The 14,587-nt window shown below is 46.2% G+C and overlaps 2 protein-coding genes across 5 annotated transcripts in view; one reads left to right on the top strand and one right to left on the bottom strand.

Annotated features, from left to right (window-relative positions):
• Positions 1-1,988, top strand: part of GRIN2B (glutamate ionotropic receptor NMDA type subunit 2B) — a 208,339-nt gene extending 206,351 nt beyond the window's left edge. For all 4 annotated transcript variants that reach the window (XM_050325278.1, XM_050325279.1, XM_050325277.1 and 1 more), the window contains one exon: positions 58-1,988. In XM_050325278.1, coding sequence (XP_050181235.1) covers positions 58-1,968 — 1,911 coding nt within the window. In that variant the 3' untranslated portion in view covers positions 1,969-1,988. The remainder of the gene's footprint in view (positions 1-57) is intronic.
• FAM234B (family with sequence similarity 234 member B) overlaps positions 1-14,587 on the bottom strand; it is a 406,169-nt gene that overhangs the window by 205,739 nt on the left and 185,843 nt on the right. The gene's annotated exons all lie outside the window — the stretch shown is intronic.

The following is a 14,587-nucleotide window of genomic DNA, read 5'->3' as shown; positions in this document are numbered from 1 at the left end:
TCCCCTTTTGTGTATTCTTTGCAGGACCACTCACCTTCCTGGTTTCTCTCATTTCAGGGTATCTACAGCTGCATCCACGGCGTGGCCATCGAAGAACGCCAGTCAGCAATGAACTCCCCCACTGCGACTATGAACAACACTCATTCCAACATCCTCCGCCTGCTTCGGACAGCCAAGAACATGGCCAACCTGTCAGGGGTCAATGGCTCACCACAGAGTGCCCTAGACTTTATCCGCCGCGAGTCATCGGTCTATGATATCTCTGAGCACCGCCGCAGTTTCACCCACTCAGACTGTAAGTCCTACAACAACCCCCCCTGTGAGGAGAACCTCTTCAGTGACTATATTAGTGAGGTGGAAAGGACCTTTGGCAACCTGCAGCTGAAGGACAGCAATGTGTATCAGGACCACTACCACCACCACCACCGCCCCCATAGCATCGGCAGCACCAGCTCCATTGATGGGCTCTATGACTGTGACAACCCACCCTTCAATGCCCAGTCACGGTCCGTCGGGAAGAAGCCCTTGGACCTGGGGTTACCTCCTGCCAAGCACAGCCAGTTGGGTGACCTCTATGGCAAATTCTCCTTCAAGAGTGACCGCTATGGGGGCAGTGGGACCCATGATGACCTGATTCGCTCAGATGTTTCAGACATTTCCACTCACACGGTCACCTATGGCAACATCGAGGGCAATGCGGCCAAACGGCGGAAGCAGCAGTACAAGGACAGCCTGAAGAAGCGCCCAGCCTCTGCCAAGTCCCGGCGGGAGTTTGATGAGATAGAGCTGGCCTACCGCCGGCGCCCGCCCCGCTCACCTGACCACAAGCGCTACTTCAGGGACAAGGAAGGGCTACGGGACTTCTACCTAGACCAGTTTCGGGCCAAGGAGAACTCACCGCACTGGGAACATGTGGACCTGACAGATATCTACAAAGAGCGGGGAGATGAGTTTAAGCGGGACACAGGAGGAGGAGGAGGGGGTCAATCCTGCACCAACAGGGCCCACCACAAGCACGGCTCGGGCGAGTTTGGCGGAAGCAATGAGCACAAGCATGGTGTTGTGAGTGGGGTCCCAGCGCCATGGGAGAAGAACCTGACCAATCTAGACTGGGAGGACCGGACCGGGGCTAATTTCTGCCGCAGTTGCCCTTCTAAGCTGCACAACTACACGCCATCAGTGGTGGGTCAGAATTCCACCCGCCAGGCCTGCATCCGCTGTGAGGCTTGCAAGAAAGCGGGCAACCTGTATGACATCAGTGAGGACAACTCGCTCCAAGAGCTGGACCAGCCACCTGCCCCTGTGCCCGTGGCCACCAGTGCCACCTCCTCCTCCAAATATCCTCAGAGCCCTTCCAATTCTGCCTCCAAGGTGCAGAAGAAGACCCGCAACAAGCTCCGCCGGCAGCATTCCTATGACACCTTTGTGGACCTGCAGAAGGATGACTCAGCCTTGGCCCCCCGCAGCGTCAGCCTCAAGGACAAGGGCCGCTTTTTGGAGGGGAGCCCTTACGCCCACATGTTTGAGATGCCAGCTAGTGAGACCACCTTTGCCAACAACAAGTCCTCAGTGCCCGCCACCAGCTACCACCACCACAACAACCCCGGCAGCAGTGGGGGCTACATGCTCAGCAAGTCGCTCTACCCCGACCGGGTCACCCAAAACCCTTTCATCCCCACTTTTGGGGATGACCAATGCTTGCTCCACGGCAGCAAATCTTATTTCTTCAGGCAGCCTGTGGTGGCAGGAGGGCCCAAAGCCAGGCCAGACTTCCGAGCCATTGTCACCACCAACAAGCCGGTGGTCTCAGCCCTTCATGGGGCTGTGCCAGCCCGTTTCCAGAAGGACATCTGTATAGGGAACCAGTCCAACCCCTGTGTGCCTAACAACAAAAACCCCAGGGCTTTCAATGGCTCCAGCAACGGGCATGTTTATGAGAAACTCTCCAGTATTGAGTCTGATGTTTGAGTGAGAAGGGAAGAGCGTGGGGAGGGACTGGGGGTGTATGTGGGGCATGGGAGGGTGGGGTGGGATCAATCCCATCAGCTACTCTTCTGAGTCGTCCTTAGTTTGTGGGATACTGGAGTTCTGAGTAGTGCAGCACTGGTGACAAGTGCCACCTCTTTGGTGTCCCCTCTTCCTCCTCCCCTTTCTCAACCCTCCCGTTTTATCTCTTTTTCCATGTTCTCGCTCCTCCCATTCTCTTCCTCTCCATTCCTGGCCATTGCACTTTACAATGATGTCGGAGTTGGATATCCTTGCTTGTGATTTCAGAAAGCAGAGAAGATGGCAGGGAAGGGATGGGCTGAGGAGGAGCAGCAGTGACTGTAGTGTTTCACTTCTGCTGGCTCCCAGCAGAGAAAGGCATGTGCACACACACACGTGTGTGTGTGTCAGGAGGAGGCAGCAGAAGCAGTGTAATGGACATGCAGGAAAATGTGCTTGCTCAGGCAACTCTTCCTAAAACTGCCTACAAAGGAATAGTGTTTAAGACATGGAGAAAGTGAAGGGGGAATAACACGACTAACTTGATGATGCACTTATATGTTAGCTATATTGAGGTTCTTGTTACATTATTTTGTGAAGACTATGGGGGTTTAGGGCTGAAATATATATATATATTTGCGTATATACTGAGAAGTTTTACGCTAGAATTTTGAATTGTCTGCTGGGGGGGTGTGGAGGGAGGGAGAGAAGGTTTGTCTGCAGGTCAGGCTAGTGGTTTCACTTCGGCTATTACAGCCATTGAATCTGTGGCAGACCAGTGGGAGAGATAGATAGACAGTGGAGTCTGAGTTTGGGAAAGCTGATCAGCAGCCTCTCTGATTCCAGGGTTGGTTCTCCAAACTCTGACAAAAGATGCTGGTTTGCACTGAAATGGGAAGAGTTTGGGAAAAGGGAACAGGGTTGGTTCATTAGCTGCGAACTGCTCACTAGGTGTGACATACTTCAAGGGTGGGAGCAGTATATAGTATGGGTTGGCCTATATGCGAGTATATATGATAACTTTATACTTGAAATGTCTGTGAAGAAAGCAAAATAAACACATGATCCTGTAAGGTGTCTGGAGAACAAACACAGTGGAATGGAATTTAAGAGTAGGGAAAGGTGGGGAGTTTTTTCACTGTCACTTCAGGGGACACCAAACCCATTTTGGTCATGTTCTTTCAGTGAGGAGGGGAGGAAAAAAAAAGGGATTTCATCCTTCTGCTCTCCCTACTCTTGGCCAACAGGTTGGAACAAAAAGAATAGGGTGCCCTCTGCCAATGCTGGCATGGTGCTGGAGAGTTAAAAAGAAATTTCGTAGAAGGGTATGTGTGATGGCAGTGGTGCTGGTGGACTGTTTCAATGCCTCCTCGCACATGTGGAAATGGGAGGAGGGTGTATGCACCCTTGGGAAATACATATGTATATTTACTATTGAATGTACAGAGGAAGTACACAGCTTGTCTTCCTGGGAAGGGGTATGCTTGAATAAATGCCAGAGAGCACAGAAGCTTGTGCTGAAGGCTGAAGAGAGGACGTGCAAAGCTGAGATGTGTGTGTGCATGTGTGTGTGCCTCTGTGTGCAAGAGAAAGATACTAGCACAGGTGCAAAGCTGGAATAGCCTAGGGTTTCCCATCCCTGCAGTTGTAGTGACAGCTTTCCTGGTGCACTTAGTATCGATAAGAGTGTTTTTTCTTTCCATTGTATCATTTTAGATGCAAGTTAAACTAAAGGAAAAGGAGCAATGGTAGGAGTGAGAAGTTGAACACCCCTTTCATATGTCATCTTTCTCCTGAGGTGGGGGTGTGGACTTACCTCTCCCTCCTGAGAGATATGGCAAAGTCTCTACTGCTTATTCTGGGTCTGTCCCAGTGTCTCAATCACCGTGGCTCACCAGGGGAAGGAAGGGTTGAGAGAGTCCTGTGCTGAGAGCAGGGGTACACTGCTGGGGGTTTACTCTGAAGGGAGATGGTAGCCCTGTCTTTATGAGCCACATTTCTTGGAGCTGAAAGACACCTCTCTCACATTCCTCACCACACCATGGTTGATTTTATCTTATCTTTCTCTTTTTAAGCCAAGAGAAGGCCTTTTATTTATTTACCTATTTAATTTATTTATTTTTTAAGCTGGGGTGGGGAAGGGTGGGATTTACCTGTAAAGTCGAAGAGTGTGAGGAGAGGGTGGGCAGGGTTGGTGATGGGAATATTTTCTTATATTTCACTGAGGAAATTAAGGAGGGAAGAAGGGGAGAGTCTTTGTGATGCCACCCCTTAGTCTTTGAGGTAAGGGAACTTCTTACTCTTTCCCTCTTCTCTAATTACAAGAACAAATAGGAAAAAAAAAAAGAAAAAAAAAAAAAAAAGAAACCAAACAAATTAACAGAGCGATCTGCAATCCAGAACACACGGCAACTTGTCAGACACCTCTGACAGCAGCCACCAAGAAGGCGTTCCTTTCATTTGTAAATATTTCTTTTTTATTGCATTTTTGTATAAATTGGTGTTTCTCTTCTCGTGAATATTCAGGTCGTGGGGTGGGAGGGAGGGGAAGTTTGTTTCTGTTTTGTTTGTTTTCTATGACTTTTCAGGCTACGTTTTGGAAGCGGTTTACGCAGGTCGAGGCCGTATGAGTGAGAAAAAAAAAGAGAGAGAGAGAAAGAGAGAGAGAAACCCATGTGTGTTGTGTTCCCCTGAGGCCCCCTGTATTGCCCTGTCACCTTTATCTTCATGAATGGAAGACGCCGGAACGTCACTTCAAGCCTTGCCAGCAGGGTTTCATGTTTTGATGGGAACACCCCTAATTCCTTTTTGCATATAAACTCTCTGTACCAGCATCTCTCTGTGGAGCTTGGGCCTCAAGGCACTACACTGTCTTGATAGTAGTGGGGTGAACCATCAAGTTGGCCGCTCAGGTTGGACCATCACTTTGACATTAAGAGACTTCTCCAATGCTACTTTGGTTTAGAAATCTTGGACCTGGGAAAGCTTGTGCTAATTTCTGGTATTTCCTAAGGGCTTGGGGCGGGGGAGTTTGACAGCTGTTGAGGGCAGCTAATCTCTTTGGTGGTTATCTTGGTACTTTTCCCTCCCTCCCCACCTGGAACAAGAAAACCTGGAGGGTGGCTCTGCAGGGAAATTAAGCTGAAAACAAACCAAAAAGAAGTTAATGGAACTTTTTTCAAATCTCTTCTTAAAGGTTCCGATTTTTGTGTTCCGGGTTGAAAGTTGGTTCGTATTTTCTCCGGACTGCTCTGTCCCTTGTTCCACTGATTGGCAAATGAGAGTTTGCCAAAATCATTATCTAGTATTGATACTGTTGTAGCACTGTTAACACTCTGAGTGCTCTGCAAATATAACTGTGCCACAAACCACTCAAATGAATGCTCTAGGGCAACCAGAAAAGAAGAACTGGAAATTCTGGACTGAACCACTGGTCTAAACACAGGAGTCTGGTATTTTGCCTTCTCCCACAGTAGATTAGACCATGTGTCCATCAGGTTAATCCTTTCTCCTATAAGTGATCTTTTCTGGTTGCTTTGTTTATTTTAGTTCTGACAGGTCAACAAGTTTTGGGACAGAGATGAAGGGGAAGGGGAGGGAGGGGGGAGGGTGTAATTCATAATCCAGAAAATAAATCAATGATGTTATTAAACTCTGATTATATATTTAGAATTTTAGATTTGGTGTATTTTCATTGTAAGTCTTCAAGTGAATCAAACAGGTAATATTAGCAGCAGGTGTTGTCTATACTAGGAAATGACCCATGTGCTGTTTATTACCGGGCCAGAAAAGAATGGAATTTCATACCAGAGCCTGACAAAACTCCATATCCCTTCCCTTGCCATTTCTCTCTCTCTACTGTCGGAACCCCAGTGTTTTCTGGGGCAGTGGCTGGGAACATTTCCCCTCTCTGAAGGTTTCTGCACACAAGAATACTGAGCAAAATCCGTCGTGTCCTATACAGTTTGGTGACCTCTACTGAATATTTGCAGCCAGCCTCCCAGGGAAGATTAGGCGCCTTTGGCAATGTTTCTGACATTTACCTCCTCACTTTTAGCCCCAGGCATGGCTCTATGAGAGGTATTTTCATGTTCTTCTGAAGTGGTCCTGGAATATATGTACTCAGCTGAAGGAGGATGTGTATGAAGGAGACGGAAGAAGTATTCAGAAAATACCAGAAATGTGCCATTCACAGTGGAAAGCAACTGGCAGGTAGAACTTGCAGTCATGGATCTCCACATCATAAACATTGTTGGAGTATTCACACCAGCTTTTTACTGTATTGCAACACAACACAGGCTGGTGTAGTAGTTCTTTGTCTCCCATCACACCTTCCAGTGAGGGCAATATCAGAATTTCAATGTCACATCCTAAGTAGGAAAGAAAAGCTGCAGTCAGGACTTGTTGTCAGTTGAGACAATGAAGCACACCGGCCCCACCTCCTCAATAACAAAAAAAAAACATTCTCTCTGAAATCCAGCATGCACTGTCAGAACTTTCCAGGCAAGAAACCCAGTAGGTTCAAAATGCTTCGCAATATGCAAGTATTAACTTTGCCTGTAGGAAATCAGTGTCCAGCATATGGGGGGAGGAAGGTTCCTTTGTGATATCCCGAAGGATTTGGTGGAGGAGTTAAGAATTGCCAGGATGAGCCTCTTCTTCAGCAGTGCTTGCTGATGTTGAGCTCTTCACTTTAAAAAGACACTAGCATCCATCTTGAATAATGTCCCTTTGTACATTCAAATAGGTTTTTCTCACAGGAAAATTGCCAGCAAAAGGGAGAGGGGGAGACAGAGAATGAATATGATGGTGGTGACAGGTCAGAGTGATCAGAGATACCTCAGGGATCTTTATAGGCAAGTCTTTGCTTTAGAGCTTTCTATCAAATATGGCATATCCTCCCACCTACATTGCTTATCAACAGATGGAAGGAAGCCTGGGAACACAGCCAGTGATCAGACTTAGGCCTTTCACACATCCTCAACTTCAGTCAAGCAACCTTTGGTGAGCCCTTCCCATGGAGAAGGGTGGGAGGTTGCTCTTCCCCACGTGTTTTTGGTTGCCAAAAAGAAAAGAAAAAGGAAAGGGGATAAATATCAGGAGTGTTGGTGAAAGGACTTTGTGCTGACTCTCTTCACCCTTGCTCTAAGGAATTACACTTCACCCTTCCTTCTCAATCCAAGCTGACAAAGGGTAGAGTCCAATTATGCTTCCTCTCTGTGGTATATGCCTGGCTCACCACAGGAGCCTCTGGGAGCCATGTACAAGAAAGGAACCAATTTGCTGGCAACAAATGGGGACAGACTCCAAGCCACAATCCCCTACTGCACCCACTCTTCCCCATAAGTGCTTCCCTGCTGCTGAACACACCTGGTGTGTCCACCTGGAACACACCTACCACGCTGCTGGATGCTGCAGGGCACATTGAGATAGTAACTAGTGGGACCCAAATGTTGTCCCCACAAGGGCTTATTTTCAAATTGCAGCCAAATAGATTTCCAAGCCATAGACCCTCGCTGCATTCACCCACCTACACTTCCCTGTGGCTTCCTCTCTCCTCCCCCATCAAAGGCAAACTGGGGTGCTGAGTGTCTCACTGGCTATATGAATACTATTGCTTCATCTTCATCATGGGCTCTGTGGACCTCTCTGGGGCTGACTGCAGACAGACCTGGGTGTCTGCCATTAGAATGGCAACATAAAAACCATTTTGCAATTGGCTTTGAGCTCTTTCTCCATCTCTTGAACATCCCCAAATTCCTCACCTAGCCATGCCATTTGAGTGAATTTTGGCACCCTTCTGTCATTGCTGACAACAAAACTGGCACAGCATAAATGTGCTTGTGTATAGAAAAAGACAGTGAAACCACATCACAGAGAGCAGGAATCATGTCTGTCAATGCCAAGGGCACAGTCCCTTGGGTGCTGAGGTAAAGGATGTGTTAGTAGTTACAGATCTCTTAACCTGCTGGCCTTCTGCCATTAAAGGAACACAACAACCACTGGTAAACACTCCAGCAGGTCAGAAAAAAATTCCATGCTTTGGAACAGGGGTTCCTCTGGGCACGCACACATGAGACATACTGGGGAAGTGAAACATACATGAACAAACCCGATACAGCAGGAAGCTGTGAGGTTTGAGTGACTACACACACACACACACACACACACACACACACACACACACACACACGCCTCACACACAGTACATCATTGCAGTACACTTAATGACTCTGTCCCACAATGCATTTTTGCCAAGTAGGAACAACGTGACCTTTCCTAATGTTCTGCTGGTAGTTATTTAATTTATGTATTCACTTTGTGACTTTTACATCATCTGCTTTCTTGACTGCAGCATTACTGTGTAAATATGTGTGTATATATGTACAGAAACTAGCTCAAGCAATTATATTCAGGTTGGGAAAAGGGTGGGTTTTATATCTGTACAGTATTTCCTTATTAAATAATGGCATGGGGGGGGTTGGGAAAGTTAACTTTTAAATTGTGGTTTTATTGGTCTGTGGTGTTTGAAGTTGTTTCAGTGGTTGCTTTTGCTGGTTCGGAAAGTTTATCTGGATGTTATATGTGTGTGCCAAGAAAGGGTCCCCAAACAGGGGAGGTTTGGGATTGGTGAGGGGTGGTGGGTAGCAGAGGGTGTTAATAATTTCCTGTAATAAAAGCCGTGTTGATTGCTAGGGACTGTTTGTGTGAGGCACAGGGCTGTTTCTTTTTCTATGTGCTTTGCTCTTTGGTTACTTTCTCTTCCCTGGTCCCCATTGTCTTCTCCCTGGGATGTCAGCAGAGTACATTTGTTACTGTGGATTTCAGGGATCTCCCTATGGGCCTTCATCTCCTGACCAACTTTTCCATCTCCCTCTTTTTGTGGCCTTCCCAGTACCAGTGAAAGGGGAGGTGGCATGGTCTTGGATCCTCTGTTTTGAACATTTTACTTCCTCTGCTCTTCTCTGTCCTTTCTCCTAGCAGAACCTCATTTTCAGGTGTTTTGATCTCTCCAGCAGCTTACTGCCTCATCTCCCTGGCCTCTTATCTACTTTCCCATCTTACTCATACCTATTCTTCAATTTCATCTCTATACCTCTTCCCTCAGAATGACTTATGCTGGCTGTTTGCCCACTCTCCTCTTATTACTGTCTTGTTGCTCTGTTGTCTTCATCAACCTGTGCAATGCTGTGTAGAAGATGAGTGAAGGGCAGGCCTCTACTACTTCTCTCCTGGAAAATTCTAGCCATGACCAGATTTTTAGAAGATGATGTTTTGTAGCTCTTTTTGACTTCTCTGTCACATTCACTGAAGCAGTGTTCTGCTCTTGCCTTCTCAAGAAATAAGAAATAATCAGTATGGCAAATTTGCCCATGCAAGGGAACAGTGAAGTTGTATTATCTGAGAAAATCCAGAGAAAGAACATAATTTCTGTCCTTGATGGCTGACTAGTGAATTTAGAGCAGGGGCAGATACAGTTTTTATCCACTCCAGGTTGATCCATATCAGGATCACTGGAGTTTCTTTGCTTTTACTCTATGTGAATAAAGCAAGGCTGCTGGAGAGAAGTATGCTATCTTTTAAAAGCACTTCCTTTAAGTCCTAGAGGCCATTGGCTTGTAAAAACCCATGTTCTGCTGTGTTGCAAACCTAGGAGCAAAAGTCTAGTAGTAGTTTCTCCCTTTCTGTCTGACAAGTCAATACAAGCTGGTAATTGGCACTATCTGCCTAGGGTTTGTGGTCTGGTGTCATGGCAGTAAGGGAGGAGAGTGATAGGATGGTGAATAAGCCAATGCAAAACTGGTAGGGGCTCTAGGCAGATGCCAAGGCACCTCCCTCCTCTCCTTTTTGACAATTTGGATTGTTCCTTAATGAATATCAATCCACCATCCTCAACGTCCATGTTACTGGTTGCTTATCCTTGAAAACACATGGATCTGCTGGCCACAGTCTGAGAAAGGCCAGTCAGTCTCTCCATGTTTGTAGTGTGTTGCCAAGTGCCACGGTCTCTGAGGTTTTGAGTTGTATGAAATCATATGGGCAGTGCAGGGAACAATGCAAAGGGTCAGCATGGCCAGAGGTTATTCAGACCATCAGTCTTCTCCAAGTTTGCAGCTAACTCTTGCTCAACCTGTCATTGCAGGCCTGTGTTTCTGATTTCTGGGTGAGAGAAACCACCACAGCCACATGGGAATGGAGCTCTACTCACAAGTGTGAGCAGGGTAGTTATCCTTCTCATGTACCCTTGCTATGACGTTGCTGTTACTGTCCCAGCATGGTCCACAGTGGTCTGTGTACCTGTGAATATGTGGCTGCAAATACCTGTCAGTATGGGAGGAGGTGTATGTTTGTGCATTCAAATGACTCCTGGCAGAACTCTAAACGTGTGTGGACTTGTAAAATGCTGGCCCATTTAGTGCCACCCCATGATGTGGGTAGGTATCTCCTTGGGAGTACATCCCATAGATTAACTTGTGGCCAAAAGAGTGCGTTACCTTTCTGAGCATTACCAGTTCCTTGCTGTGTTTCCTTTGCTTATTCAGTGTGCCCTAAGTATGACATACTGCAGGGTGTCCAGAAAGAATGCATCCATTACATGAGACTCCTGTCTATGCCCTTGGGCACTGGCTGCTAAGTCCCATGTCAACAGGAGAAAGATGATACCTGCCCCTGAACAGACAAAAATCAGTCGAGGGGATAAGATTAAAGTTTTGTGCTTTCTCCCTCTGCTTTCCTTCCAGGCCTTGGAACCTGATTCATCTTCACAGGCAGCTAAACTCCTGTGAAATTCAAGGAGCTTTTGGAAAAGCTACTTAGGGGTTTAGATGCCTGGAATGCCTTTTTTGGATTCTCCCTCTCTGTGTGGGCCTCTTCCTGCAGTGCATTTTGCCAGAATTTATCTCCTGGGAACTCACCATGCTTGAACACAGCTTAGAGGGGTTTCCTCTGCTTGGGATCACCATGTGTATGTTGCATGCTTATTGCTACTTGTCTGTATTTCTTGCACGTGTCCACTTGTGGGGGGCAGGGGTGGGTTCATATTGGTATGTGTATTTATGCAACCCGCACACATTTGTATGTGTGGTGCCACTGTGTGTGTGCTTAGGTGTTTGTACGCATGTGTTTGAACTGAGAGAAAAGTGTTGGAAGCCGTATGCTGCTAAAGGCAGGTGATGGGTACTCACAGGTAATTTGGCAACCCTGTTGTTGCTTACCTGGCAGACCCAGGCACAGCTGCTTTGTTTGGACTCCGGGGGACCAGCTCTGAACCAGGGCTGGGACGCAGACTCCTCCTGTAGAGGGTTTGAATATAGCACCAGAAATCCATTCCATGTGTTCATTTACTTCTGTGGTAAATCCACTGTGCCACATTTCCAAACCATTGTGCCACACTCATTACCTACTTTGGCCTTAACTGGTAGGTGGAACAGGAAGACAATCACACACTGACCGGGAAGGTCTTTTGGGAGAGATCTGGTCAATCTGATCTGTGACTGAAATAAGACTTCCTTGCTATTCATTTTGCTGCCTCCTAGGGCATTGCAAGCACTGGAATGTCACTTGCAAGAAAGCTTGTCTTTTTTAGCTCATGTGTCAAATAGACACAGGAGAAAGCTGAGCTGAAGTGGATTGATCTCCCATTCCCTCCATTTGGAAGAACATCACTGTTGCTGCTTGGAGCTGGTTAGGGAGCTTACAAATCCCACACTCTGGAGAGGTTCAGTTTCTTCAGAGGGGACAGCGAATAGGGAGGGTGGGAAGGAGTGACCTTTCTGCAGCCATTCTCCGTCCCATTAATTTCCAGGAGAGATTGCAACACTGCTACCACCAGAGAGGATGACCTGCTGGGAGGGCCCTACAGTGCCAGCCGGCACAGCACTTTAACTGGCCAAACTGCTGAACAAGGCACTGCTCTCCTCTGTCAGCAACCAGAAAAGACAATCAGAACCTGATGAAGAGATGCCATGATTAGTCAGACAGGGAAGGAGCAACATTTGGGGGCTAGGGCCTTCATCATCTACACTGTATTAAGTCTGCTTGACCAGCCCTTTATTGCTGGTGTCACTGGGTCTCTTTGATAGTTTCTTTTTCTTTATATATATGAAATGTAACAGAATAGTTTGTGACCTCCAGTGGCTCATTCTATCACACCACATCTGTCCACCTCCTCTGCTTTCTTCCATGTCCAGCCACTCTTTCCTCTCCATCAAATTTTATCCTGTGCTCTGCCAGGCTTGTCTTCTATGGAAGAGAAGATATATGTGTGTGAGTGCTCATACACGTGTGTGTGTATTTTAAGTATTTTTACTACTAACAACATGCCATACACCGAAAAGCTCCTAGCAAGCTGGAGCCTTCAAGAGGTGCTGTAGGAAATGACCTTCCCGCTGGACAGCAGTCAGTGTGGAGGTTAGCACAAAAAGCTGCTAGCTTTGGAGGCCTCTTTGGCTGTCTGGTTGCTTTTCCTATTTTCAGAACAGGTTGTCTCTCACCTGTGATCAGAAACACAGCAAACTGCTCTTTTTAGCTTTGCATTTTCAAAATTTCTAATGGGGGTGGGGGGAAGAGTTTGTTGTTCAGCTATTGATTTATTTTGTATGTTTGTTGTTTGTTTGTTTGCACAGTCCTTTTAGTGGATGCAGGGAGGTGTTTTCAGCAATACAACTTTCTGAGACCTCAGTTCTGTGCAGTTATTTTTTGTATGGTTCAGCTGTATTTGGGGTCTTTCCTTTGTACATGTTTTTCTGGAATGGCAGGGCTATCTTGAAATGTCTCTTTGCCAGTGACCAAAGCACCATCTGTAACTGGAGGTGAAAACTGGTATATAGTGGAGGCAGCAGCCTTTTGGAAAGTAGCTTTTCACTGATTTCCCTGTGGAGTCCCAGAAGACAAAATATTTAATTGTTGCACAGGTGGGTTTTGGAGGGGTTTTGTTGGTTTGGTTTTTTTGGGTTCTCTTTTCCTTCTTTTTAAAAAATTTTCTCTGTTTTTCCCTTAAAAAACATTTAAACGTTTCTCCAGTGAGCTTTGGCCGTTGTACCAAAGGCTGCTGCAAGGCAGGGAGACTGTCTGAACTCCACGTCCTGCCCTCCTGAAGCCATACAGGATTGCCTGGACTGGGATGGAGAAAGGCTTTTTTTGGCAGTTTCCGTGGCCATTCCCCTGCTGAGGGGCTGGACCCAAAGGGAATGAGCACCCACAGAAGATCACCCTCTGGTATGTGTAGGTTGTGGGTCAGGCTGGAGAACAGGCAGGGGAAATGGTTCACTGGCCCCTGCACAGTCCTTCCTGTGATGCAGCAGGAGCCAGGCACATAGGTCTGCAACAGGGACAAATGAATGATCCTAAATGGGCCAGAGGGGTTCAGCCTCACGTCTCCTGAGCTATTTGCAAGTGTTTAGGAATGACCCTCAATATGCACAGTGTCATTCAAGACTGAGCAGAGTCTCACAGACTGTGAAGTAGGGATTGAAGGTGGTGCATGGGTATGTGGCCAGCTCTCAATATCATGAGAGCTAAGGGAAAGCCCAGCACCTTCATCCTTTGGCACTTGAAAGTGGCTGAGAACAGTAGTGGAGAACTGTTGTGTCTGCTAGGGTTGGGGCAGGTAGCGTCTCTAGACCTGGCACAGGTCAGCTTCAGCTGTATTTGCTTTCTAACTAATGTACATTTACTTTGGAGAGCATGTTTGATAAGCTCAGTCTATCAACCAAAAGAAAAAGAAATACTCACCTCTAGTCTAAGTCTTCTACTGCCCAACACTGCTACCTCCTCTTCTCTTGAGCTGTTGGTGTCTTGCGGTGAAGCCGGCCACACATCAGGCTGTTGAACACAGCAGATATATCCTATCCGCTTCTGAGACTATCTTTGCCTAAATTTTGCCTCCTCTTCATACCCTTTATGCATGCAAATGTGTGTGAACCTGCACACACACACACACACACACGTACCACACACACACACACATGCCCACACACACACACATGCCCAACTCCAGCCACTCTGCTGGTGAAAATCAGAGCCACAGAGACATGAGTGCCAAATGACTTTTTATTTCTCAAGTAAAATGATATAAAAAGTTTTGTTATTTTTCTTTTTTTTTTTTACATATGCAAATGTAAAAGGGAACTGACAGTGAATTGGTGGTGGTGAGAGGAAATGGGATGTTTTGTAACCCTAGCTGCAGTAAAAAAAAAAAAAAAAGAAGAAATAAAAATACATTAAAAATATTTAAAAAACAGAAAAAGAAAAAAAAAACTTGAACTATTTTGGAAATATTGTGAATAATTTTTTGATATAAAACCTAATTTTTATGTAGCATGAAAACCACCAAAATAAAATGATCAAGAATAAAAGCTGTGCAGAGGGTGTTTTTGTTTAGTTATTGAGGGAAAAGAAGGAAGAGAAAAGCAGTGGTGTATGAGAGAGGGATGCTTCTGTCATGGCTTTTACTATGTGTTTCTCAATATATAATATTTTTATTCAATTTTGGTAAGTGGAATCTTGTGATTATGTGAAAAAAAAAAAAGGAAAAACTCATTTTATTTGAAAAGATAATTTTTATCTTTGATTGCTGGGGAGAAAACCTTGAAAACAAAAA

This window comes from Myiozetetes cayanensis, unplaced genomic scaffold (genome assembly GCF_022539395.1).
Source record: "Myiozetetes cayanensis isolate MyiCay16 unplaced genomic scaffold, myiCay2020 scf3, whole genome shotgun sequence".
In the NCBI taxonomy this organism is placed as follows: domain Eukaryota; kingdom Metazoa; phylum Chordata; class Aves; order Passeriformes; family Tyrannidae; genus Myiozetetes; species Myiozetetes cayanensis.
The sequence above is the reverse complement of the archived record's forward strand: the minus strand, read 5'-3'. Positions and strand labels throughout refer to the sequence as shown.